This window comes from Ailuropoda melanoleuca, chromosome 15, assembly GCF_002007445.2.
Source record: "Ailuropoda melanoleuca isolate Jingjing chromosome 15, ASM200744v2, whole genome shotgun sequence".
NCBI classification, from domain to species: Eukaryota; Metazoa; Chordata; class Mammalia; order Carnivora; family Ursidae; genus Ailuropoda; species Ailuropoda melanoleuca.
Window position 1 is genome coordinate 57,162,810 of NC_048232.1, and position 25,871 is coordinate 57,188,680.

General features: G+C 33.0%; 1 protein-coding gene across 1 annotated transcript in view; it reads left to right on the forward strand.

Annotated features, from left to right (window-relative positions):
- Window positions 1-25,871, forward strand: part of LRRIQ1 (leucine rich repeats and IQ motif containing 1) — a 183,096-nt gene that overhangs the window by 55,919 nt on the left and 101,306 nt on the right. The window contains exons 13-18 of the mRNA XM_034643664.1: window positions 1,988-2,198; window positions 7,883-8,002; window positions 19,904-19,993; window positions 20,652-20,773; window positions 21,295-21,390; window positions 21,644-21,726. Coding sequence (XP_034499555.1) covers window positions 1,988-2,198; window positions 7,883-8,002; window positions 19,904-19,993; window positions 20,652-20,773; window positions 21,295-21,390; window positions 21,644-21,726 — 722 coding nt within the window. The remainder of the gene's footprint in view (window positions 1-1,987; window positions 2,199-7,882; window positions 8,003-19,903; window positions 19,994-20,651; window positions 20,774-21,294; window positions 21,391-21,643; window positions 21,727-25,871) is intronic.

The following is a 25,871-nucleotide window of genomic DNA, read 5'->3' on the forward strand; positions in this document are numbered from 1 at the left end:
CCCATTGCCTTCTAATCTTTGAATAATTAAAATGAATTTTTAAGAAGAAATAAAACACTGTTATTCTAAAAATAATATAAAGAAAATGCTGAATAATCAGGTAATTTCATTTTTTAAAACATATATTTTCATGTGCCATTTATTTGCTTATTGATCTAAGAACCATTTAATAAGCATCTATGCAAGGATTTGAATGCATGTGCTATAATTTTCTTTGGCATAACAACCTATAAAGTATGGCAATATTCTTTTGAGATTAATCACATAAATCCCTTCCAACTATTAAATACTTTTATTTTATTTATTTTTTCTTTCAACTTTTATTTAAATTCCAGTTAGTTAACATACAGTATAATATTAGTTTCAGGTGTCCAATATAGTGATTAAAAACTTCCGTACACTACCTGGTTCTCATCACAAGTACCCTCCTTAATCCCCAACACCCATTTAAACCATCCCCCTGCCCACCTCCCCTCTAGCAACCCTCAGTTTTTTTCTCTATAGTTAAGAATCTGTTTTATGGTTTGCTAACTATGAAAAACTTTTAAAAAGCTAATGGTGGGCACCTGGGTAGCTCAGTCAGTTGAGCATCCCTCTCTTGACTTTGGCTCAGGTCGTGATCTTAATCTTGGGGTCCTGGGATCTAGCCCTGCATAGGGTGTCCCGCTCAGTGGGGAGTCTACTGGAGGATTCTGCCTTTATCACTCTCCCTCTGCCCCTCTCCCTGCTCACATGCACTCTTTTTTTTTTTTTAAAGATTCTATTTATTTATTTGACACAGAGAGAGAGATAGCCAGCAAGAGAGGGAACACAAACAGGGGGAGTGGGAGAGGAAGAAGCAGGCTCCCAGCAGAGGAGCCTGGTGTGGGGCTCGATCTCAGACCCCCAGGATCACGCCCTGAGCTGAAGGCAGATGCTTAACGACTGAGCCACCTAGGCGCCCCTCAAATGCACTTTTTTTTCTCTCTCTCTCTAAAATAGTAAATAAATCTTTAAAAAAAATAAAAAGCTAATGGCTTTGATTTTTTATTGAACCAGCAAAGATTTCTTTTTACTTTGGCTTGTCACCTTTTTTTTTTCTTTTGGCCTCAGTGTCAAGCCAACAAAATAAAAATGGTTAAATTCATCTTCTCCTGTAATAACAGGTGCTGAATAGGCTAGAATGCAGAGTATCACAGTATCTAATCTTATTTTTCCTAGTCTTTATTCTTTTAGAAGTTGTCAGTATGAATGGTGATTTCTTTTCTGAAAGTTATGCTAAAAAGTTTTATATGCTGAAACTTATATGTATTCCCTAACACAAATAATTTTTAAAATTTAATTGAAAGTGGCTCTAACCCTTCCTAATTTATATTTCATTAATTTATTTAATCAATTGCTTTTGCCTTGTAGGGGAGGAAAATAGATTTTACTTCTACACTTCTAAGTCCTTAGCTGGAATCCCTGTAACAAAAGATAGATTAATGAGAAAGACATAGAAATGTACTATATGCTGGCTAATTGAACATAATAATAAAAAAATAAAATAAAATAAAACAAAAAATATATTTAATGTAAGTTTTACATGACATGGCAGTCTTCATAAAGAAATAAAGACCTGAAGAAATGGTTAAACCTGAGCATTTTTATATTAGGTTTGATGAAAAGTAGAAGGTCGTGGAAAATATGATTAGGGCAAAGAGTATGAGCTAAACATAGTAAACTGGGGTAAATTTAGCAAAGCCTGTTTATTCAGATTCTTCTTGTCGTCCCTTCATCTTCAGATAAGAATGCTTCTTTTCTCTAAGTTACTGGGCCATTTCTGTCTTTCAGATTTGAAGGTTTTCCATCCCATTTTTACTTATGTGCCTATAGTTAAACCAAAAAGTTCTTATTTTTAAATAATACCTTACGTATTTCATGTTTACAAAAATAGTTTATGAGGACCTCTCACCTACAACTGTGTTTTTATGGGTACTGAACATGTTTTCTTTTCTTTTCTTAATAGTATGGCAGCTATGGTAATCCAAGCATACTGGCGCGGTTACATCGTGCGCCGACATATTCATTTCTCTACAAGGCTACATACTGCTGCAATAGGACCCCTGATATCCCAGCCAAATTACTGCATCAAGAGTAAAACTATTTTAAAGAGAGAAAAAAGAGAAAAAATTGTGAATATCCAAGAACAGAGGGAGAAGGCTGCTATTCTTATTCAGGTTAGTTTTAATCTTTTGGTGAAATAGTCCTGAGAGATGTATTTCTCATCTTTCACTGGGTTATTCCGTAAAACAGACAACCACCAAATCTTAGTGATTTACAACTACTGGATTTATTTCTTACTCAGGTGCTATGTAGGCTGCAGGTTGGCTGTGCCTGTGCTTAGTATCTAGGCTGAAGGAGTGGTCTATAATTTAGAAATACTATTCTCATAATCAAGGGCCAAACTGAACCACACAATCATATTTAAAGCTTCTACTCAGATATGTCATTTGCCACATCTGCTAACATTTGATTAGCCGTAGCAACACTCACTTGGCCTAATCTACAGCTCTTTTTGGAGCATGTTTAAAAATCTCCTAAAATATTCATTAAAGGCCTTCAAATACATGTTCAAATTAAAAATTCAGAAAGCAAGTAGTGAATAGACTTGATTCAGCCTCACTGAGATCAGATTTTCGCATGAAGTTCTAACATTCACATTCATCCTTTTATTTATTTATTTATTTATCAAATTTATTTTAGAACCTACTATTTGTCAAGCACTGTTCTGTGTTCAGGAACCATAACTCTAAACAAACCATACAAGTTCTCTGCCCTCATGCAGTTTATATTCTGATGGAAGAGGCAGAACTAAATAAAAACATAAATATTATATAAACTAAATAAATACATAAAATAAGGTCTGTGGAAATTCATGGTATAGTGCCTGAATTGAAAGATAGTAACCAAAAATTTAATGTTTTCCTTTATTCATTCATTCAATAAATATTTCTTGATACAAAAATCTTACTAGCTTATATTCTGTTGGAATGAGCAGTTAGTAAATAAGTATGTTAGATAGTGATAAGGCTTCAAAGGAAAAATAAAGTAGGAAAAGCAGGATAGGAGTATCAAGGGAAAGTTTATCATTTCAGATATGATGGAGATAGAAGAGCAGAAAAGGTGACATTGCAGTGAGAGATTAAGCCATTGGATGGATGTCTGGGGGAAGAACATTCCAGACTGTGGAATATCTGATTTAGGAGCAAACTGCAGTGTTTAAAGAGCAGCAAGAAGCCAGTATGACTGGACAGTGATTGAGGGGAGAAAGGTAACACTTACAAATCATAAGTCATGGTAAAGACTTTGGCTTTTACTCTGAATGACATGTGAAGATATTACAGGAATCTGAGCAGTGGACTCACATGATCAAGTTTACTTTATGTTGTGATTATACTGTACGAAGGCAGGAATAGAAGCCGAAAAATCAGTTAGGAGCTATTACAGTAATTCAGACAAAGGATAATGGTAGCAAGGATCAGAGTGTTGCAGTAGAAGTGGTGAGAAAATCACATTCCAGAATCTATGTTGGTTTATTTTGAGGCATACATCCTTTGAAGTTGGAGCTGATAATATCAGTTCATGGGGATGTGCCATATGAGAGATAGAGGAGTCATGTATGCCTCCAAGGCATTGGCATATACAACTAGAAGAATAGCCTTTAAATTAAGTTGCTCGCTTTTACTATTAAAACAATAGTTTTAAAATTATCTTTGCGGCGGTTCTAATGAATATATCGAGTATTTCAGTTGACTTAATTTGTCTGAACTGTACTCCTGAAGGCAATGCGTAGGCAAAGGTGTTACTGATGCGTGAATGGTGGTGGGAGTCGGGGTAGGGCAATGGATTTAGGGAAACTCTGAAGAAAAGAAAGAACTCCAGTTACTATCTCAAAATATTATTCTGCTACGTGAGGAATGAATGTATCATGCAGACCAAACTCCCTACTGTCATCAGTTGATGAGCAATACTTTTTCAGCACTGATGGTACATGGATATTAAACTTCTCTTCATTCTGTTCAATAAAGAGAAATTCACTACTTTGTGAAACAGTCTAGTTCAGTGACTAATATCTCTGAATGTTCTTTTGTTGAGCTTCCGTGTATCTGTAACAAAAGTAAGCATAATCTAGCCTTTTTCTGCGACTTAGAATGAGTCTCTTTTGTTGTACATCATGCTACTTAAAATTATTGAAGTCATCTCAATTTCATTTTCTCATCTCCTGAGAACAATCATCTAGTTTCTTAAACCATTCATATTAAAATATGAATTCTAGATTGCCTAGCCATCCTGGAGAGCAGAGCATGATACAATAGAAAGAGCCTGGGCTTTAGAAGGAGCAAAATGGAAATTTTATGGTGGATGTCATAGAGACTGCTCTCTGCTCACCAAACCACACATTCTCCTCTTCTTCCAAGCATACAGCCTGACTAGATATCCCATCTTCCCTTGCACTTTAACATGGCCTTTTTCTGAGTTCCAGTCAATACAATATGAATGAAAGATACATGTACCACTTCCATATCTGGCTCATTAAATGTGCCACAGACATTCCTTCATATTCTTTATCCTTTCTGGTTGATTGAAATGAAGACAGCTTCTGAGGCATTTTTGGAAGGTGTCTGTCAGGAATGTAGAGTCGGCAATATCTGGATACCTGAATCACTTTATGTTAAAGCACTGCCCATTGTCTTTTTCAGGCTCTCAATGTTTGTTAGGTGATTAAGAAATAAGCTATTGTTTTTTGAGTTATTATACATTTTTGGATATTTTTGTTATCATACATAGCTTGCCCCAGCTAATATAAAGGATATAGGATACACCTTGAGACATAGATAGGGCTCATTGTAAATATGTAAGAGAATGGAACTCTAGGTATAAAGGATAGTGGAAATGAAAGAACCTAGAATTTCATATTACTGGACTAATAAGTTATAGTGAAACTGAACTCCTGTAACAACTGGAAAATACAGGATGAACATGGCTGGAGATGTGTGAAGGATTTTAACAGGGAACAAATATATGGTATGTTCTGGATGTGGGAGGTGATAGTAGTTGAAGGGAAAAAAACATGTCATATATGTCTAATATAGGTAGAATTGCCTGGCCAGGGAATTAGTTTGAATGTGTGAGAAAGATGAATTTATTGTGGATGGATTATTGGGGAAAAGTTAAAACCTTGAGAGAAACAAATAAGCTAGGAGAAGAATCTGAACATGTTATATATTACCATTATTTCTCATAAACTGAATAGAGATGGCTGGAACTTGAATCCTTGACCCTATTGCAGTTTCAGGAGGGAAGTGTCTATATGTGTCACACCAGAAAGACACACACTGTGTAATTCATTCTAGAGCTTTGTAGAATAGAAGTCCGATCCCTGATGAGTGGAGCTGGATCCATTGTGAACCAGAGTGAGCCAATTCTTGTTGAAGGTCTGGGCTAAAGAGTTCCCTTTAGACTCTTTTTTCCCTAAGTCTGCAGGTCACTTTGATATCTTCTATAACCAACTCTTCTGTAACCAACCCACCTCTCCCCACTCATCACCAGATTATTTGAAATAAATCACAGATATCATTTCTTTTATAAATATTTCAGTATGAATTTCTATAGGATGTATTGTTTTAAGTATAAGTACAATAATTACCAACCTAAAAATTAAAAATTATTTTTCATTATCACCAAATATCAATATTCAGATTTCTCTACTGTTTTATAAATGTTTGTTTATAAATTTTTTTGATCAAAATATAAATAAGGTCATTACTTTGCCTTCAGTTTAAATGTTAAGTCTTTTAAGAATATCCCTCTCTTTTTTCCTTGCAGTTTATTTATTAAGGAAACCAGGTCTTTTGTCCTGTAGATTTCTACTTCCTGTGTTTTGCCAGATGCATTCCCATGTTATCACTTGCATATTTTTTGCTCCCTTGTTTTCTATAAGCTGACAGTAGTTTCTAAAATTTCATGTGACTTGGGTTTGGTTTTTTATCAAGAATATTTCATAAGTGGTGGTATGTATTGCAGTGAGGAGGTACATAATGTCTAGTCGCCTCTCTTTTCGGAATACTAGTGACCATTGATAATCATTGCCTAGATCAATCAATTCTTGTATTAACAGTTTGTAAAATATTGATACTCTACATACAATTTCTTCATTAACTAAAATATGTCAGTAAAGAGAAACTTAGTTTAATTGACTATTTAGTTACCTTGAGGTACAGTTCATACTGGAAAGGTAGGTTAAATGCTTGATGCCATTTTACCAATTTTTAGATTAATGAGGTTTCCTAGCATACTTCAGAGGTGACCATATATTTATTCAGAGAGTGCTGTAGCAAGGGAGTCAGCCCCCATCAATTGCCATTGGCATAAGCTCAAAGGCAGAAAGGGGAGTAGGAAAAAGAGAGAGAGAGAGAGGTCTTCAGATATGGTCTAATTGGAGGTTTTTGGTATGGGGAAGGTAGAAAGCGGGCAGCTAGCTTGAAGTGTGGCATATTCTGTGACTGGTTGGGAAGCATATTTGGCTATCTGTGGTTGGTCTGGAGTAAGAAGTAGGATAAAAATAGGGAGGCTGACAGTCATTGATTGACCAAGTCTTGACCATTCTTGGCTAATTGTTGCTGAGGTTGTGGTTTAGCTTTCTAGGTTGGTTGCTGCAGAGGTTGTGAGTGACTTCTATTGTTATATATAATCTGGCTATTTTCTACAGAAAAATATATTTTCTGTAATAACAATACCAATATTAATACTAACAATACGAATATGAAAACATATTGAAGGTATCTTTTGTAATGAAATTTCTTTTGAGTATATTTCATTAGGAAGATAGTCTAATAAATCTATTTTAAAGTCACTTTAAATAAATTCTGAGTGTTTATGCCTATAGCATGAAACATATTTTTCTATTTCTTCAGGAATTCCTTTTTATTTCATATTTGTTTATTTCATGATTATCTTAAGCATATGCACAATTCCAAAGTCAAATCAAAGAAAGGTATATTCAAAGAAGTCTGGCTTCTGTTGCTGAAACTTCTATCCTATTTTCTGCCTCTATACTTAATAATTTTTAAAATTAATTTTACTAGTTACACTTTTCCTTTTTAAATATTAGCAACCACATGTACATATATAAATTTAAATATATATGTTTATATAATTTATATGTTTATTATATATTTATATACAATCTCTCATAGATAAATGGTAGCATTCAATACGCACTCATTTCTATCTTGTTTTTTTACACTTAATGTATCCTGGAGCTCATTCCCTAATACTTATTCTTTAAAAATTATCATGTTCTTGGAGTTATGGGTGGGAAAGCTTTCTCTACTCCAACATTATTGAGGAATCTGAATGGTTTTAATTCTATTATTATGTGCTTAGTTTATTTTAAAATGAAATTAGTTAATAGTTAGTTATGGGCCAGGATAGTACCTCTCTAATATGGCCATTTGTATATGTTGAAATTTTCCTAAATGTGTGTTAGTTTATTTTATACATAATTATTTGAAAATTAGAAAAATTGGTTTTCCTTTATATCTCTTTCTTCTTAGTTTAGAATGGGTCCTGGTGGAATTGTCAGATAATTGATTGGTTGACCTACATGTGCAGTTGAGGGAGTTTTAGAGATTCTTTTCTGCTTACCACAAGGAAAGTCTCCTGAGATTCAGAACTTTAGACACATGCAGTTGTTTAATTTATCTTACAGTTTTAAGTGTCACATAAAGTTCAAAAAACAGATTATTGAGCCATTAAACTAAGGTCTTAGATGTTTTATCTTCCTAATGGGATAACACAGAGAATCTGGTTTGTAGTTTGATCTATAACCTTGTATAACATGCTTTAAATTTTTGTTTAGGCAGTTTGGAAGGGCTTTCTTTTAAGAAAGAAACTGACAACAGCTTTAGAGGCTATTAAGAATGAAGAATCTGAAGAAGAATATGAAGAAATAAACTTAGAGGATTTTACATTTGATGAAGTAAGTACCAACTACAAAATATAAATATTGGTCTTAAAATTTTTTTAGCGTACTACTTTGGAGCTAAATCAATTTCAAGGATTTTTATCCTCTTAACATTGTGTTATAGATTTTTTTAAACAACACTTGAAAAAGTATGCTTCTAATTTCTTAATATCTTCTTTATATACTTTACAAGCATGTACAGTAGATACATGGTCATAGAATATTTACAAGAGTTTCTGTGTGTGCTCTTTGACCAGATTGTTTTTTTTTATGTTATCCTTCATTAAATATAACTCTGAGCTTATTTATGCCCTGCTTAATAACATTTTGTAGTTTTTGTTGCCTAGGAAAATGAAAACACCTTCTTTAAATTGTTATTTAAATATTCCATATTAAGGTAGCACACTATCCAGACATCTATGCCACTTCTTTCCTGTGGCTTCCATATGCTTCCACCCATTGAGAACCATTTTATTGTATAAAGCCCTTGCTTTTCACATTCTGGTTTTACTCCCTGTACTTCCTCTTCTCTAGACAGTTACACTACACAAACACTACTCGGATGAAGATATAGAACATATGAACACTCCCAGACTTCCTCATGCCTCTCTAGTATTCATAACTCCATCATCATAGATTAGTCTTCCCTATTTATGAACTTCCTGTATGTGGAATCATATAGTATGTACTCTTCTTTCACGTAATAATATGTCTGTGAGATTTATCTATGTTGTTGAGTGTAGTTGTAAATATACCACTCTTTTGCAAATACCACTTTTTACCTATTTTTTGAATATACTACTTTTTAAAAGTCTGTACTACTATTGGAAGATATTTGTTGTTATTTCTAGTATTGCCTATTATGACCAAATGCTATGAACATTCTTGTGCATGTCTTCTGATGTGCATATTCATACTACTTTTAGGAATAGAATTTCTGAGCCTTAATGTTTACCTGTGTTTAGTAGATAGTGCCTAATGTTATTCCATAGTGATTATATCAGTTTATAGTCCTATCAGCAGAATATGAGAGTTTTAGGGGAGTTCTATCTTTACCAACACTTTGTATTTTCATGTCTTTTTCTTCCATTCCAGTAAGTTTGTAATGGTATCTTATGGTTGTTTTAATTGGCATTTCTGTCATAATTAATAATGTTGAATATCTTTTAGCATGCTTTATGACCATTTAGTCACTTTTGTGACATAATCAAGTGTTTCCATATTTTTCCATTGGGTTGTACATCTTTTTTTCTTATTGATTTGTAGAACTTCTTTATATATTCTGAATACTACTCTGTTTTCCTTTGCAAATATCTTGTCTAAGCTCTGGGGCTTACCTTTTCAGTGTCTTTATGGTTAATTTTAACAAACAGAACATTTCTAATTTCAAATTAAAAAAATTTTTAATTGTTCTGACATATAAGAAATCTTTTCTTACTCTTAGATCATTAAAATATTCTAGAGACCTTATTAATTTTCAGCATTTAAGTCTGGATGCATCTAGAATTAATTTTTGTATAGAGTATGAGGAAGAGGTCATGTTCCCTTGGGGCAAATGAATCTATAAATCAACTTGGAAGAACTGATATTTTTAGGCTATTACTTTTTTAAATCCATGTAGACTGTCCTACCACTTATGTAAACCATTTAAAATTTCTGTCCACATACTCTAGTTTTCTTCATAGTTGTCTTGTATAATTTTGCTTAGACTTATTTCTAGATATTTTATGTTTTCTGATATTGTGTTTATTTTTGTATTTTGACCTTATATTCAGCCACTTTGCTGAAATCACTTATTAATTTTAGTAGGTTGTCTCACAGGTCTTTTATATTCTGTATATACAATCATGTCATCTGAGAATAATTACAATTTTATTTCTTTTTTTCCACTTCTTATGGCTTTTATTTCTTTTTCTTGCCTTACTATTTCCAGGAAAGTGTTGAATAGTGGTGATATTAGCAGACATCATTTTCTAGCTTCTGGTCTCTGAGAGAAAGCTTTCAATATTCCACCACTAAATAAGATGTTTAACATCGATTTCTTGTAGAAACTCTACATTTAATTAAGGAAGTAACCATCCTTAACATATCTTTACCATTCCAAGAGGTTAATATGATGATGATGATTTTATATATGAGTTGGATTTTATCGAATACTTTTTATGCATATAAATTGATTTTCAAACATTAAATCTCATATTCAAATAAACCAACTTAGCTATAATGTATTATCTTTTTTACGTATCTCTGAATTTGGTTTATTAATGCTTGTTTATGATTAGCATTTATATTCAAGAAGAAGTTAGACCTGTAAATTTTCTTTTTTATAAAACTCCTAATCTAGGTTTTGGTGTCAAGGTTATGTTGGCCTTATACATTTGACTGGGAAGTGTTTCCTCTGTTTCTGTTTTCTGGAAGAGTTTGATGTGAGATTGATTTATTTGTTTCCTAAATGTGTGTCTCAGCATATATTCTATTTGGAGAAATGTTCCATGTCTACTTGAAAGGAATGTTAAGTATATTGTTACTAAAATCTCAGTTACTTCAGGTTTATTAATTGTTGTTTTAAAAAAACTTCTTAATCCTTAGTGATTTGGGGCAGAGGAATTCTATCAGTTATTGACAGAAAAATGCTAGACTCTCTTACTATGATTGTGGGTTTTTCTAAATGACCTTTTAGTTCTGTCAAATTTTGCCTCGTACTTAGGGCATACATAGTTAAGACATTGTATCCATGACCCTTTCATCATAATAAAATTCCCTTCTTTGATATAGTTTCCTTCTTTAATTAAATGCCTTAGTGTTTCCTTCTCCAATATTTTCAAACCTACAGCTTTCTTTTAGCTAGTAATTTTATAGTAGTATATATTTTTCTAGCCATTCCCATTCAACATTTCTCTGTTTTATATTTAAAGTGTGACTCTTATAAGAGTATATAATTGGGTTTTGCTTATTTTTATATTCTACTCTGACATTTTTTCATTAACATATTCAGACTATTTAAATTTATTTTAATAAGAGTATAATTAGGTTTATAAATACCATCTTTGTATTTGTTTTTTGCTTGTCCTATGTGTTCCTTATTTCCTTTTAGTTTTTTATTGACTTCTCTTGCATGAATCAAGTTTTTTGTTTGTTTGTTTTTCCTTTTCCCCCCTTCATTAGCTTGTTAGTTTGTGGTTGTTTTTCCATGTATTTCATTTCTCCCTACATTAACATGATTCCATCTGGATTCATTTTCCTTTCCCTGAAGGATTTTCTTTAGTAATTAGTTAACTTCAGGGGAGTCTTTTTTATTGCTTGAACATTTCTCTTACTTCAAATTTTGAAGGACATCTCCTCTATGTATAGAATTCTAGGTAAAGTTTTGGTGTTTAAAGATGCTATTTCATTGGCTTCTGACTTTCATGAACTCTGTTGAAAAGTTAGTAATAAGTCTTATTTTTTCTTCTCTAAAGATATTATCCTCACACCCCCATTCCCCAGCCTACTTTTAAGGTTCATTTTCTGTGGTTTTCAGTGATGGTGTGATTTTATTTGTATTTACTCTGCTTGTAGTAAGGAGGCCATATGTCTTCTTGAATCTGTGATTTATGTCTTTCAGCAGTTTTGGAAATATCATAGCCAGTTATTTCAAACATTTAATCTTTTTCATTATTTCTCTTCTTTGAGGGAAAGTGGTTCCAAAAATGTATACGTTAGAGTTTCTCACCATTTCACATGGGTCTCTTAGACTCTCTTTTGATTTGTTCTCTTTTTTTTGCTTCTGTATTTTATTTTTTTTAAAGATTTTATTTATTTATTTGACAGAGAGAGAGACAGCCAGTGAGAGAGGGAACACAAGCAGGGGGAGTGGGAGAGGAAGAAGCAGGCTCCTAGTAGAGAAGCCTGATGTGGGGCTCGATCCCAGAATGCTGGGATCATGCCCTGAGCTGAAGGCAGACGCTTAATGACTGCACCACCCAGGTGCCCCTGCTTCTCTATTTTAACATGGATGTTTCCTACTGACCTATCTTGTAGTTTACTAATCATCTCTCTTGAGATACCTAATAATTTTTAGCCTATATTTTGAATTCTTAATTTTAGTTATTCTATTTTTTAGTTCTAGAATTTTTACTTGATTATTTATTGTAAATCCCAGTTACGTTGAAGTTTTCTATCACTTCCTATATTTTCTTGAACATACCAAGTATGATATTTTCAAAGCTTTCTTAGTTAATTGCAACACCTGGATCACTTGTAGGTTTATTTCTATTGAGTGTATATCTCTTGCATTTTGAGTCAGTCAATTCTCTTTTTTAGCATTTAACCTTTGATTAAGTATCAGACATATATGGGAGAAAAGTGTAAAGACCCTACAAGATGTTTTCTTTCTCTGAAGAGGATTGAATTTTAATCTTGCAGGCAGATAGCATATGGGCAGAGATTCTTTTGAGGCTTGTTTTCAAGCTTTATTGTGGCTGTTGTATTTCTGGTTTCTCTTACAAGCTGAGCTAATATGGTTTCTCAACTAAAAGTGGCATGTTTACCAGGTTACCCTCACCTTGTTTGTCCCTCGATTCTAATCCCTTTCTCCATGGCATCAAGTGACTGAAGTTTCTTCTTAGCTTTATAGCACTCCAGGTGTTTCTATTGTCCTTTGATTCTAGGTATCTCTCCTACACATATTCTACATGGAATTAAAAAACACCTGAAGGAGGGGCGCCTGGGTGGCACAGCGGTTAAGCGTCTGCCTTCGGCTCAGGGCGTGATCCCAGCGTTCTGGGATTGAGCCCCACATCAGGCTCCTCTGCTAGGAGCCTGCTTCTTCCTCTCCCACTCCCCCTGCTTGTGTTCCCTCTCTTGCTGGCTGTGTCTTCTCTCTCTGTCAAATAAATAAATAAAATCTTTAAAAAAAATAAAAACACCTGAAGGAAAATACATGATTTTGAGTTCACGTTTTAAAACCTCAGAGGTTAGAGAACTCAAACTAAATCCTGTGCCATAGGTAACCCAACAGGTGTCAAATTACAAGAATTTATCACACTAATACTTCTCTACCTGCAACTCTTCCCCTATGGGGATAAGCCCCTCTGGCACTTATGGGGTGAAAAGTAAAACATGTAATACATCAATTTCTACTTTACAATTCAGATATAGAAGCAATAACAACAGTACATTGAATTAGCCTAAAAGCCCTACTCACAAGATAACTTTAGCTCCTTCCTCCACTGTGAACCATGTCCAAACTCTATCAGTTGAATCAACATGGCTCATTCCACATGAGTCCTGGGTAACACAGTGCCCTCTAACACGGGGGAAAACACTATATCTTCCCAGGGTGTTAGCTATATCAAGATCCTTGAAAAGATAGTCTGGAAAGAAAGCTGTCACAAGACATGCAGAAATAGAGACCTATGGAGAATTTTCTCCCTGCATTAAGCACCTATTATATATTGCTCATAATGAACCTTGAAAACAGTGATGAATAAGACATTTTATTGGGCTTTGAGTTCACAGTGCAAGGTGAATAACCTTTTTTTTTTTTTTTTAAATTATGATGTTAGTCACCATACAGTGAAAAACCTTTTTGAAAGAATTATTTTCATGGAAGTTTTAATAAACTTGGGTCTCAATCTTTTTTAGGGGGGATTTTTGCCACCTTGCCATAAAATATCTGTAATAACAAATAAATATCTAAATAACAGGTATGTTAAGTCTAATGTGGCATAGTGATCTACAGTTGCACTTTTATTTTGCACCTTTTAAATTATAAAGTAATTTTAGTTGATACTTTTATTTGTTGACTTGATTTAATGAAGTTTATCTTCTCTGTTACTTAATACTGTATAGAGGCCAATATATAAAAAACCAATAAAGTTATCTTTAAATTTAAACATTTCAAGTCCTCTTATGGTTCCCTAAACCTAGAGAAGATGAGAAAAGCTAATATAACATAAATATAGAAAACCACAACAGTCAGATTTGGATTTGTTTTTTGTCTCAGACCAAAGTAAAATTCAGTAAGTTTTCAGGAATAATTTTTGAGAAGACAAATGTGTCAAGCTGGGCAACTTTCAATTTTGGAGTTCATGTTTGATCCCTGTCTCAAATTAACTTTACAGAGTATTACATATTCCAGTACATTATGGGAAAATAAACAAATGCAATCTAAATTATAGGCAAAGAAAAAGACTAAAGTGACATTTTGTTTGTTGAAAAGAGGTATGCATGGCATATAACAATGGCATGCAACATATAGCATATATCAACAATATAAGCCACCATGTTTTGCATTGAGGATGGAGGAGAGGGTTTACTTATTAATTTTTAAGATTTTATTTATTTATTTGGGAGAGAGAGCACAAGCCAGGGGAGGGGCAGAGGGAGAAGGAATCTCTAGACTCCCTGCTGAGCACAGAGCCCCACATGGAGCTCCATCCCAGCACCCTGGGATCATGACCTGAGCTGAAGTCAGACACTTAACCGACTGAACTACCCAGGCACCCCAGAGGAGAGTGTTTAGAAAGTGAGATTTGAGATTCATAATGAGCCAAGTTTTCAAACTGTAAGGATTCTAAGATGTTCCTAAAGTTATCAGGAAGCATTAGAAAGAATTATTTTGGGGATAGTAAGAGGCAACTTGGGCAGAAGAGGAGGAAAGTGTTGGGACAGGGGAGGAGATAGCAAAGAGAGGGAGAAAAACATCAAATCCTGGCTTTTAGCATTTCTAGGACTTGTTCAATTCTCACTGACTTGTGACTTAAGGCAAGTCTGATCCTAGTTTCATGAATCAAATGAAAGGATTACAGTAGATGGCCTGAAAAATTTTGCATATACACACCCAAATAAACAAGAGTGTTATTTGTAGCTCTTCTTCCTGATGGCCTTATATTCTAGACTCTCAAAGTTGAATTGTAGAATAATGATTTCTTCTCTGGTCAAAATCCAAATACATGTGTATCTGATCAAACACTTGGTTGTGAACACAAAGCTACAGATCTATCCAAGTCCAAGTTCATTTTTAATATGTAAGTAAATTTGCTAGTAGTCTTCTAATAACCAGAAAGCTTTCCAGATCCTCAGTTGTAAGTTAAAGAATATCTGAACAGAAGATTTTCTTAAGCAGTAACTAAAATTTGTATAAATGTCCAGTGGTAAGCATGATATATTAATATACATTTTTAAAACAGTAGTATATTTATAATCTTGGCCAATTCCTCTTGACATTTTGAGATTTTTTTCAACATTCAAAGTACTGCCAAATATACTAGATATTAATAAGCTTGAACTCACATAAATCAGTAGTCGTGGTAACATTTTTTGTTTGTGATTATATAATTACTAAAGTATCTTTAGTATTTTATACTAAGCCTTCTCTTCATGCTTCTAGAAATTTCTGAGATAGTGATTAAAGAATTGTTCTGGAATCTTATAAAAATTTGTGACCTTGCATTAAAAACCAAGAAAAACTATTTTCAAAGTCTTCTGCACTTTAAGATATCAATTTAAAGACTAAATTTTCCCCCAGACTTTGTATAGCTTAAGAAAGAGACTTGATCAACATCCATGTGATATGGCAAAGAAGTCACTCTTTGTGAGTTTTTGTCCTACTTGAGGAAGAAAACAGCTGGAGTCCCAGAGAATATAAAATAGGAGGTGGTTGGCAGGTATTTAAAAGAAAAAATGTTGTGTGTGTGTGTATACACAACAGTGTATATAAATAAGGCTCCTTGCCTGGCGATACTGGTCCTTTCCACAGTTAGTCCTCAAGTGGCACATTACATTTAAAATTTTTCTTCCAATTTTTAAAATTTTGGTAAGATACACATAAAACAAAACTTACCACCTTAATTTTTAAGTGTACATTCAATGGTATTAAATACATTCATAAAGTTATTTTACCATCACCACCATTTAATCCATATCCAGAACTCTCTTCATCCTGTAAAACTGAAACTATATAGGTATTAAACAATAACTCCTCAATCCCCCTTAATATTCTAAAGTTATAACACTGCAGTTTGAATTTATACCCTCTTAACTCCTGTAGCATCCCCAAACTTGCTCCTTTACAGCTCCATCTCCACCCCTTTCTGTTGATATCGCAAAATTACCTCTTTATGTACATAAACCAAAATTCATTTAAATGCATTAGTGTTTTAAGTTATGTAGGAAACTAAATGTAGAGTTATAAACTAAAGTTACAATAATACTAGCTTTTAAACTGCTAATTGTTTTTTTGTGTATTAGTCTCCTTAAATCATGTAGAAAACAAAAAGTAGGGTTACAAACTGTTGTTACAATAATATTGGCTTCTATGGTTTCCCATGTATTTATCTTTACTGAGACCTTTGGTTTTTTTCATATGACTTCCTATTGCTGCTTGTGTCTTCATTTCAACCTGCAGGACTCTCTTTAGCATTTCTTTCAGGGCAGATCTAAAGGTAATAAACTTCTCAGCATTTGTTTATCTGGGACTATCTTAATTTCTTGATTTTGAAGGACATTTTTGACAATATAGGAATTTTGGTTGACAGGTTTTTTTTTGTTTTTGTTTTTGTTTTTATTTAACTTTTAGCACTTTGAATATATCAGCTCACTGCCTTCAGGACTTCAAAGTTTCTGATAAGAAATCTGCTAGCTGTCTTATTGAGGATTCCTTGTATGTGACAGTTATTTCTCATTGGCTTCTTTTAAGATTCTGTCTTTGACTTTCTGAAAGTTTGATTATGTGTCTTGGTGTGGGTCTCTGAGTTCATTGTATTTCAAGTTCTTGGAGTTTCTTGGATGTTTATATTCAGGTCTGTCATTGAATTTGGGAAAATTTTGGCTATTAGTTCTTCAAATATGCATTCTGCTTCTTTCTTTCTCTACTCCTTCTATGACTTCCATGATACATATGTTGGTCTGCTTGATGGTATGTCACAGATTCCTTAGGTTCTATTCATTTTTCTTCAATCTTTTTTTTTCTATTTCTCAAACTTGTTAATTTCCATTGTCCATCTTCAAGTTCACTAATTCTTTTATCTGCCTACTCAGAGACAGATCTCTCTAGTGAATTCCACTAGAGAATATTTCATTTCAGCTACTGTACTTTTCAGCTCCAAACTTTTTTCTTGATTTCTCTTTAGATTTCTTATCTCTTTATTGATATTTCCATTTTGTTTATACATCATTTTCTCTCCTTTTGGTTCTTTGGCTATCTTCAAAACAATTATTTTAAAATCTTTGTCTAGTAAATTTGCCATGAGGTCTTTTTTTAGGGATAGTTCTGTTTGATTTATTTATTTTTCCTCTGAATGGGCCATAAACTTTTCTGTTTCTTTGAATGGTTTGTGACTTTTTAAATTTACAATTGGACATTGAATGTAATAATTATGGTAATTCTAGATATTAGATTCTCTTCCCCAGGGTTTGCTGGGGTTTTGTTTTTATTATGTTTGTTTTTGTATTATTATAGGCTGTCTCTTTGCTGAAGATCACCCTGAGTTATAAATTTAAGGTCTTCTCAGGTCTTTTCGAGTCTGTGCCTTTCCCTGGATATGTATGTTGACCTTCTAATTTCCCACATATATGCAAATGCTTTAGAATATTCTAGCCTTTTTTTAAAAAAAAAATATGAGCATCCTAGTCTTTGATATCTGGCTCCAAAAGATGAAAAAGAGAAAAATGAAAGGATGGGGAAGGACACCAGCCCATTAAATTCCCTGGAAATCACTTAGCTGGTAGGGCAGGGGCTTGCAACAAGAGGGGAAGTACAAGAACACCCATCTCTTTGCACCTCTGCGACCAGAAGTAATCAATGATCAGTGCACAGATCACCATATTTGGAGGACAGGTGGTCCTCATTGTCCACCCTGGCTCTACAAGCTATGTGCAAGCTAATCCTGGAACACATGAATAGCTGACTAACTCAGGGCCTGGGGGTAGAGTTAGGTAGCTGTGCTAAAAGCTGACTACTGTGCTAAGAGCTGAAATTGACTAAAATTAACCACAATTTACCATCCAAGTTTTCCCCTGGAAGTTATATGCCTTCAATAGACTCCAGCGTTCCAAAATAGTTATATCAGATAGATTCTGTAAGTGCAATCATTTTCTAGGTTGGGAGACAGGGTCCCAGTTCTTCCTACTCCACCATCTTCCAAGAATCCTCTGGTACATTGCCTTTTATCATATTGTCTCCACATCTTCACATTCTCTCTTTGCTTTAGTAGTTTTCACCAGAGTAAGAATACAAATTTGATAATAGCTGCTATGCCATGGACCTTGATCTTTCATGGGATAGAACTGTATTTTTCTTTATTTGCCATACAAAAGAAAGAATTAAAAAATCTGAGCCTTGAATCCTGTTTGCATCAAATAGCACTTTTAAGCCAGATATGTATTCTTAAAACATATATAACTGATATATAACTATGATATATATGTTAATAATGTCTGCCTGGAAAAAATTGGACAATGTACCTGTCAAACAACTGAGTGGAGGTGCCCTATTTACATAGGTATTTAAATAACATGAATTTAAATAGGTATTCTAAGACTATGTTCTATAAGTAAAAGTCTGTCATTGTACTGCTAGCCTATAGTCAGGATGTCTTAGTCTTTCCTTCCCAATGGTCTTTCAAGATATAGTCAAGAAACACTGAAATTGTATAAATGGAAAATTGCATTTAGTTCTCCTCAGAATATAATTCTAGTTTTTAAATCAAAAATATTTGATTACTGGGGCACCTGGGTGGCACAGTCAGGTAAGGGTCCAACTCTTGGTTTTGGCTCAGGTCATGATCTTAGGGTTATGAGATTGAGCCCCATGTAGGGCTCCTGCTCAGTGTGGAGTCAGCTTGAGATTCTCTCTCCTTCTCCCCCCCCCCCACCGCCACTCATGCTTTCCCTCTCTCTAAAATATATAAATACATCTTTAAAAAGGGGCACCTGAGTGGCTTAGTCTGAGCCTTTGGCTCGGGTCATGATCCCAGGGTTGTGGGATCAAGCCCCACATAGGGCTCTGTGCTCACTGGGGAGTCTGCTTCTGCTCTCTCCCTGCCCCTCCCCCTGCTTGTGCTTGCTATCTCTCTCTCAGATAAATAAATAAAATCTAAATAAATTAATTAAATTTAAAAAATAAATCTTTAAAAATAAAAATAACAAATGTCTTAATTTTTTAGAACCTTTTAAAAAACAAGTTCATGGGCATTCTGATCTTTTTTGTAAAGATTCAAAAAACATTATAGAACCACAGAAGTTTATTCTAAGTCATATTAGCTAATCCAGATAATAAAATTTAGATAATTATATCCTAAATGATGTAGCATTTAGTATAGTTCCATTGTCAAAAGATAAAATAAATTTGGTAATTAGATAAGTAGAGTAAAGATGTTTTAAGATAAATAGTGGAGGGAGCTATAATAGTATTTCAAAGTTTAAATTTACATTTTTTATCATTCACACACTTCAGAAAATTTGTGAAATTTTTGAAAAAATTAAGTAAAAGATATAGGCAGTGTTTATGGAAAAACTGATACTAATGTGTTAAAATACCATAAATTTTCAATAGCGAGGGTTGGTGGAAAATATTAAAATTTGCATTATAAAGAGATAAAGGATTATTTCCCTCAGTTACATCTGGAGATGGCTCAGAATCATGGTTATCAAACAGTTAAATACACTGAACAATTTGCACCTCTTATTTTTTGGAACACTCGAGTACTCAAATTCTCACTTTATCCCACTTAGGGATGAAAAGTCTTTTATTTTTTTACAATGTTTGCATTAAACAGAAGTATAACATCTCACAATAGCAAGTAGCACATTTTCCTGTAAATAAAAATTCCGATATATTCTCTTAACATTTGTAGTATAAAAGACAATGTAAAAGATTCTTTGTAAAAGTTATACAAACTGAATTATGTACATTAATGTTTATTATTTGTGCAGGCTGCCTTAGAGAAAGAATGGCTAACTTTAGATTCCACCCGCTTCCCTTCACAAACACTGCTTCTCCCAAACCAGCTGCACTGGCCAAAGGTAACATGTCATGGAAATCTCTTAGTGCTCCATTTTTGCTCATTTTTTAAGGTTATGCTGTGTTGCAGTGATTAATAATGCAATTTATTGACTTGAAAAACACAATTACTTTTAGAAGCCTCTGACTTCCTCCTCATCCCCAGATGTAATTTTTCATATAGCTTTTCTTTCATTTGCTTCTCTTTTTTTCTTTATTTTGGATTTCTTTCAACACTTTATTTCACAGTAGCAAAAAAAAAAATGATATACTTCAGCTGCATATTTGGCAGTAGACTAAAATCACTAGTTGACAGCACTTTAAAAATACAAAAATATGCATTAAGAGGGCAACAGCTGAAGATTCTCAGTCAGAGGTCAATGGACTGCAATATCTGTTATTTATTTGATAATCTTTGAAGTTTTTGTTTTCTGATATTTTTAAGATCTTTGCAATTAATCATTCTGTATATACAAACAATACCAAAAAGCATATCCCTCACCACTACAATAAAGGACATTTATATGTGTATTACATAAATTTAATTTTATTATAATTTTCAATTTTTATATGTGTTTCCCTTGGGAGGCTACTCAGCAGTATGCATTTAAAGTAATAGGATATAAATGCTAGAATTTTTCAATGTATTTTATACTTAATATACGTTATTTTCCTGATAAGTTCTCTGGAACCTTAAAATATGACGATACTTCACTGAATTTACCAAGTCATCCAGCTCAAGCATGGCTTTGTAATGAGAAAGATGATTTGTTTTCGTCAGAACATGCGCAGTTTCATAGCAGGTAAGCTAAATTACTCTGTTAGAGGATCAACCCATGTGGAGAGTATTACACTTACTACAAAAGTGGTAAAATGATGAAAATTAGGTACAAATTTCCTTGTTTAGAAGATGGAAAAGCATTTAATGTTAAAAGTGTAATCATTTTATGGGATTTTCAGTAAAAAAAATGTGTGAAGTTGCTTCATTAAAGTAACAACAAAAGTGAAGTGTCAGTGAAATAATGTCATTAATTGTTGTAAACAAGTGAACTTTTAAGTACTATTCTATAGGTAGAGATAAGGATTAAAATAAAAATTGCAGTGCTGCATTTCTTTCGACAAAAGGATTGAAATATGCTTCAAGTAATTGAAATGTAAACATTTTAAATTAATGGCAGACTTTTATTACTTTTCAAGATAAAGTGTTTCTGTAATTTAAATGGATTTTATTTCCAAGTTTGAGACAACATAAACAGCTTGTAGTTTTAAAAAGTGCTGATATACTTGTGTTGATTCAGTTAGTGTAGTTTTTTTCTATTGCCAGATCAGAAAATAGGACTTTATCCTGGACACCTGAATCAAAGACCAACAGAAAGAGTTTGCTAAAAACTGAAAAAGAAGAAAAAATTTCAAAAGAATGGTATGTGGTCTATTTTACACTAAAATATGAAGAAATTGAGAGACTTTTAAATGTTCAGGGTAGATATTTTTCAAGGCTTTAGGAATTATTCATTTTTAAGAAACTGTGTATCTGTTAAATTACAGATTCTTAAATGGGAATCTAAATTTGTTTTAGTATAATATAGTTCAGATATGTATGTTTATATGCATTTGCATATATTAATATGGTCTGGATATTTGTTTTGCCTTTATTAAATTTAATCTTTTAATAGGGGCTTCAAGGATATTGCTACTGCTCAGCAAATGTTGAAGAGAGCACAGAAGATGAAATCAAAGAAATTAAAGAAAAAATTAGGTGGGTGATGAATGCTCTTTGAGTAATAATTATGTGTCTGATATTAAAGTTAAATTCTTTTAAAATAATAGTTACCAAATCATATTTAATAATAAGAACAGAAATGAAATGCACAGATATGAGTATGTCTAAGATAATAATTCTGAAAACTCAAGGAAACTTAGCAAAAATTATGTTATTACATTAAATGATTTGTTATATACTTAAATGCTATTTTCATTTTCGCTGTTTCTTACTTCATTATTGATTATTATATCTATTGTGCGCTGAGAATTACACTGTAATTTTTTTCTAATTTGGTTCACTTTGACAAATGTTGATTCTAAAGAGTGTCTGCTTCATGTGTTTATTCGTTTGTGTGTTTTTAAAATTGCTTGATTATTTGATAAATTATTTCAATAAATATGTTAGTTTCATGAATATTAGCTATGAGGGCTTCACAGCTTGACACTTTGGAAAAGAAATACAATGTATATCTTCAGGATTATGCCGAATTTAGGAAATGTTCAGAGGCATCCTTTCTTCTATCCCATTTGATTCTCCAAATCGTTTCTTTCTTTGGATACCTCTAATCATTTTAGTATTATTATTTAATAGTGGAGTAGTTTATAGTGTCAGGGCAAGAAATAGCAGGTCATTATGATTTTATATCTATAATTTAAACTACTTAAAATTTTTGCATGTTGTGTATACCTTAGCATTTACTTATAATTTTATAAATATTTACTCATGGACTCTAAGGGTTAATATAAGTAATGTGACCTCTTTTTAAAAGCTGTTTTGAGTTTTCCTTGTTCACAGCTTCTTTTACAATGATTTTAATGTCAGTGAAATGTTTTCATAAAAGTAACATTAGTCCTGAGAAAAACAGAGACTCTATATTTATCTTATAGTTCTAGATTATATAAGTATACAAAGAGGCATTCAGAAGATTAATTTTTCTTTATTAATTTTCCAACTTATTATTTTTAATTATTAATTCCATAGAATTCTAAAAAATGTATATATATATTTTTTAAAAAACAAAAATAAAAATAACCAAAATACCATTGGTTTCTAAGAAATAGCTGATATTTCTTGGCACAGCACTTTATTGATAAATTTCTGATGGTTTATTTTTATATTCACAAAAGTTCTGCTTTCCTTTTTTAGTGTTAAATTAGTGACACCTTTTATCTTTTTGAGATAACTGTAGTATTTTTTGTTGCGTACTAAAAGTTTGTCAGGTTTAAAAGATTGAAATTTTAAACATTTTTAAAGAAAATGTAAATATATGCTCCATTCAACTTGCTTTGTGCATCCCACATTCCTGTGATGTAAACTCGTATTAAGTTCATCAGACCTCAGTGAATTGAGTACTATCTGGCAGTTCCCATGGAAATAGTAACTCCAAAGTCTTAACAATAATGAGACTTTCTTTCAGTCCTGGGGAAATAGAATCCAGTACGGTAAGTTAGGGTAGTTTGATAAACTTTTTTATTGCTTCGATGTATATTTTTATTCATCTTCATTAGTATCAACAAACATTCTTTAAATAGCTGTTTTGAGAACAATGATAGTTTCTGAAACTCCTGGGGGGAGTTCAAATATCAGAAGTGGCTTAAGTACTGATTCAGCCAAAGTTCAACAAATAATTATTATTCATGTTCAAGATCTATTTCTTTAAAGATATTTACAATGTTTGCAATAGTTTCTGATAGTGAAGGTAAAGAAAAGTTTATTTTATGAGAATATGTCTCTGGAAATAATTAGGTCTTTCTTGCTAATTCTTACAACTAAGGGATTTTTGTTGTTGTTAAGTTCATTTTTAATAAATCAGCACAGTAAATAATAGGTTTTAGCAAAAGTTTAAATAAGAAATCTATGCTCATAAATAAAAACGAATGTTTTAATGGACAAAAATTAGACATAATCATTATCCGGCAAAAATTAAGCCCATTTTTATCTGTCACAAGGTGGCATGGTAGGGTAACAAATGTAAAAGGACAACCAGACATACAAGTTAACAACCACATCTTAAATTTAACATTTTGACAGTGGTCGTTAAGTGTAATCTGTTAGGTAAAAATCCAAAATGGCAATGATATAATTTTTTATGGGGATCATTACTCTAATTACAGGATTGTAAACCAAATTGCATTCTTACTACTGTGGGAGGTGTTATATCTCTGTTAAGCTTTTGTTTTGCTTTTGTTTGATCAAAATATTAGATTGATGAAATAAAAGCAAATTTTTTCTTTGAAATTTGAATTCTGAAAATGTTAATGATGACCTTTAAATTCTCCTCCTTCTTTTTCTCTACTGCCCCCTCACAACATATATTCAGAATAGAAATATTCAAGGTAAGGTTAAGGCTAAAGTCATGAAAAAGAAAATCAGTGGGATCCTCTCCAATTATGATACTTTAATCTTCTACTAGATTAATAATGTAGCACATATGTCACTTTGTATCTGTGAATGAATCATTTAAGACTCTATACCTCTGGTTTTCTTCTTACAGAAAAATAACTTTCTAGTACCTTTCCAGTTTACAATTCAAACAATCTGTGATATGCTACTAATTTATTTAAATCTACCTAAAATAATGGCCATAATTTTAAACTTTTACTTATTAATAAATTAAAGTGATATTTTATATACTTAAATTCTGTTAAACGCTTAAAAATTTACTAGTAATTTTCAAATACACGTGGAGATCGATCAATCGATCTGTATCTTATATGGATAACCTGCCAACTTGAAAATCTTAAGCCACCAGAGGGCAGCATTGTCCATAAAAACTGCTGGAGACTAGCCATCTCTGGGGGTAGGGAGGGTGGGTGGTAGGTGGAGCGTCAGAGAATAGAAACTTTTAATTAAATGGAATCAGTTACATCCTCCAATCTAACAGAGCAGTAATCCTCATGGGGGTGGGGCATAAATACACAGAAGCTTTAATTCACATTTCTACCATGAAAAACCTTAGCACAAGTTGCTTAGTTGCAAACACATAATACTTACTGTTTGTATCTTATACATATATTTATTAGCCAAGAGATATGAGTCCACATCACAATATTTGGTTTAAGATGAGAGTGAAAATAGAACAAAAGGCAGGGGGTCAATTATTTAAAGAAAGTTGCAGATAGAGGAAGAATACCACTGAGTTTGCTGATTAGTAAAGAAGAAAGGGGCCAAGGAGACATACAGTGTAGGCAACCATCAGGGGAGACTCAGTATTGACGACTTCTATTGGGATAAATGAGGCCATCTGCTTTAAACAAAAAGCAGGAGGAGGAGGGGAAATGGGAAGAGGAATTGAATGGAAGCCATAGGATGAAATCTAAAATTGTGAGGAGTTATATTTATTCAGTTTGACTTTGGGTTCTGATTGTTGTTATTCCTATTACTTAATAAATATTATGGACATAAGCACTAACAGGTAATGACTGGTCTTGTTTTTATGGGGTTTTAATTTGTTTGTCTTTTGTTTTACTGTTGCCTCATGTACAGAACTAATTTAGAACCTGGTGATCTGTGTTGGATTTAGCAGATACCTAGGGAAGTTTAGGGTTTATAACTACAGTGGAGAGCATCATGCATCATGTGCAAGATGAGAGTTGCTGGTTTAATGAAAATGTGAGTCAATAACCTAAAAGTAGTGAGCATAACTGGTAGCAAGATTGAGAGGAGCAGGATGGGGGAAGAGAATAAGCGCTTGGGGTTCATGTGGAACACTCCTTAGAGAGGATGAATTCTGAGTATAGGGGTTTGGATGGAGAGCAAATGATAAGAAGTTTAAGGGCTAAGAATATAAGGACAAAAACATAATGTGGTTTTCCAGCATTTATCATTACTTATGCATGTCACATTTCAGATTTCATACAGTGAAGAAGGGTAGGATGAAGCAAACAAAGTTAATTTAGTTATAAATGTAGGACCACAACTAGGGTTAAGAATTATCTTGCAGGGATGCCGATGATTCTGACATTGGATCGTTTCATAGAGTCAGTAATCTCCCGTAATCTACATTCGTGGGCGTGGTTTTTTAAGACCAGCTTCTATTTTCGTTTTTTCTTCTACTAACCCATCCTCCAATTCGCTAACGCGTTCCTCTGCCTCGGTGACCCTGGCCGTCAGAGCCTCTAGTTTTGACTGTATTTGGC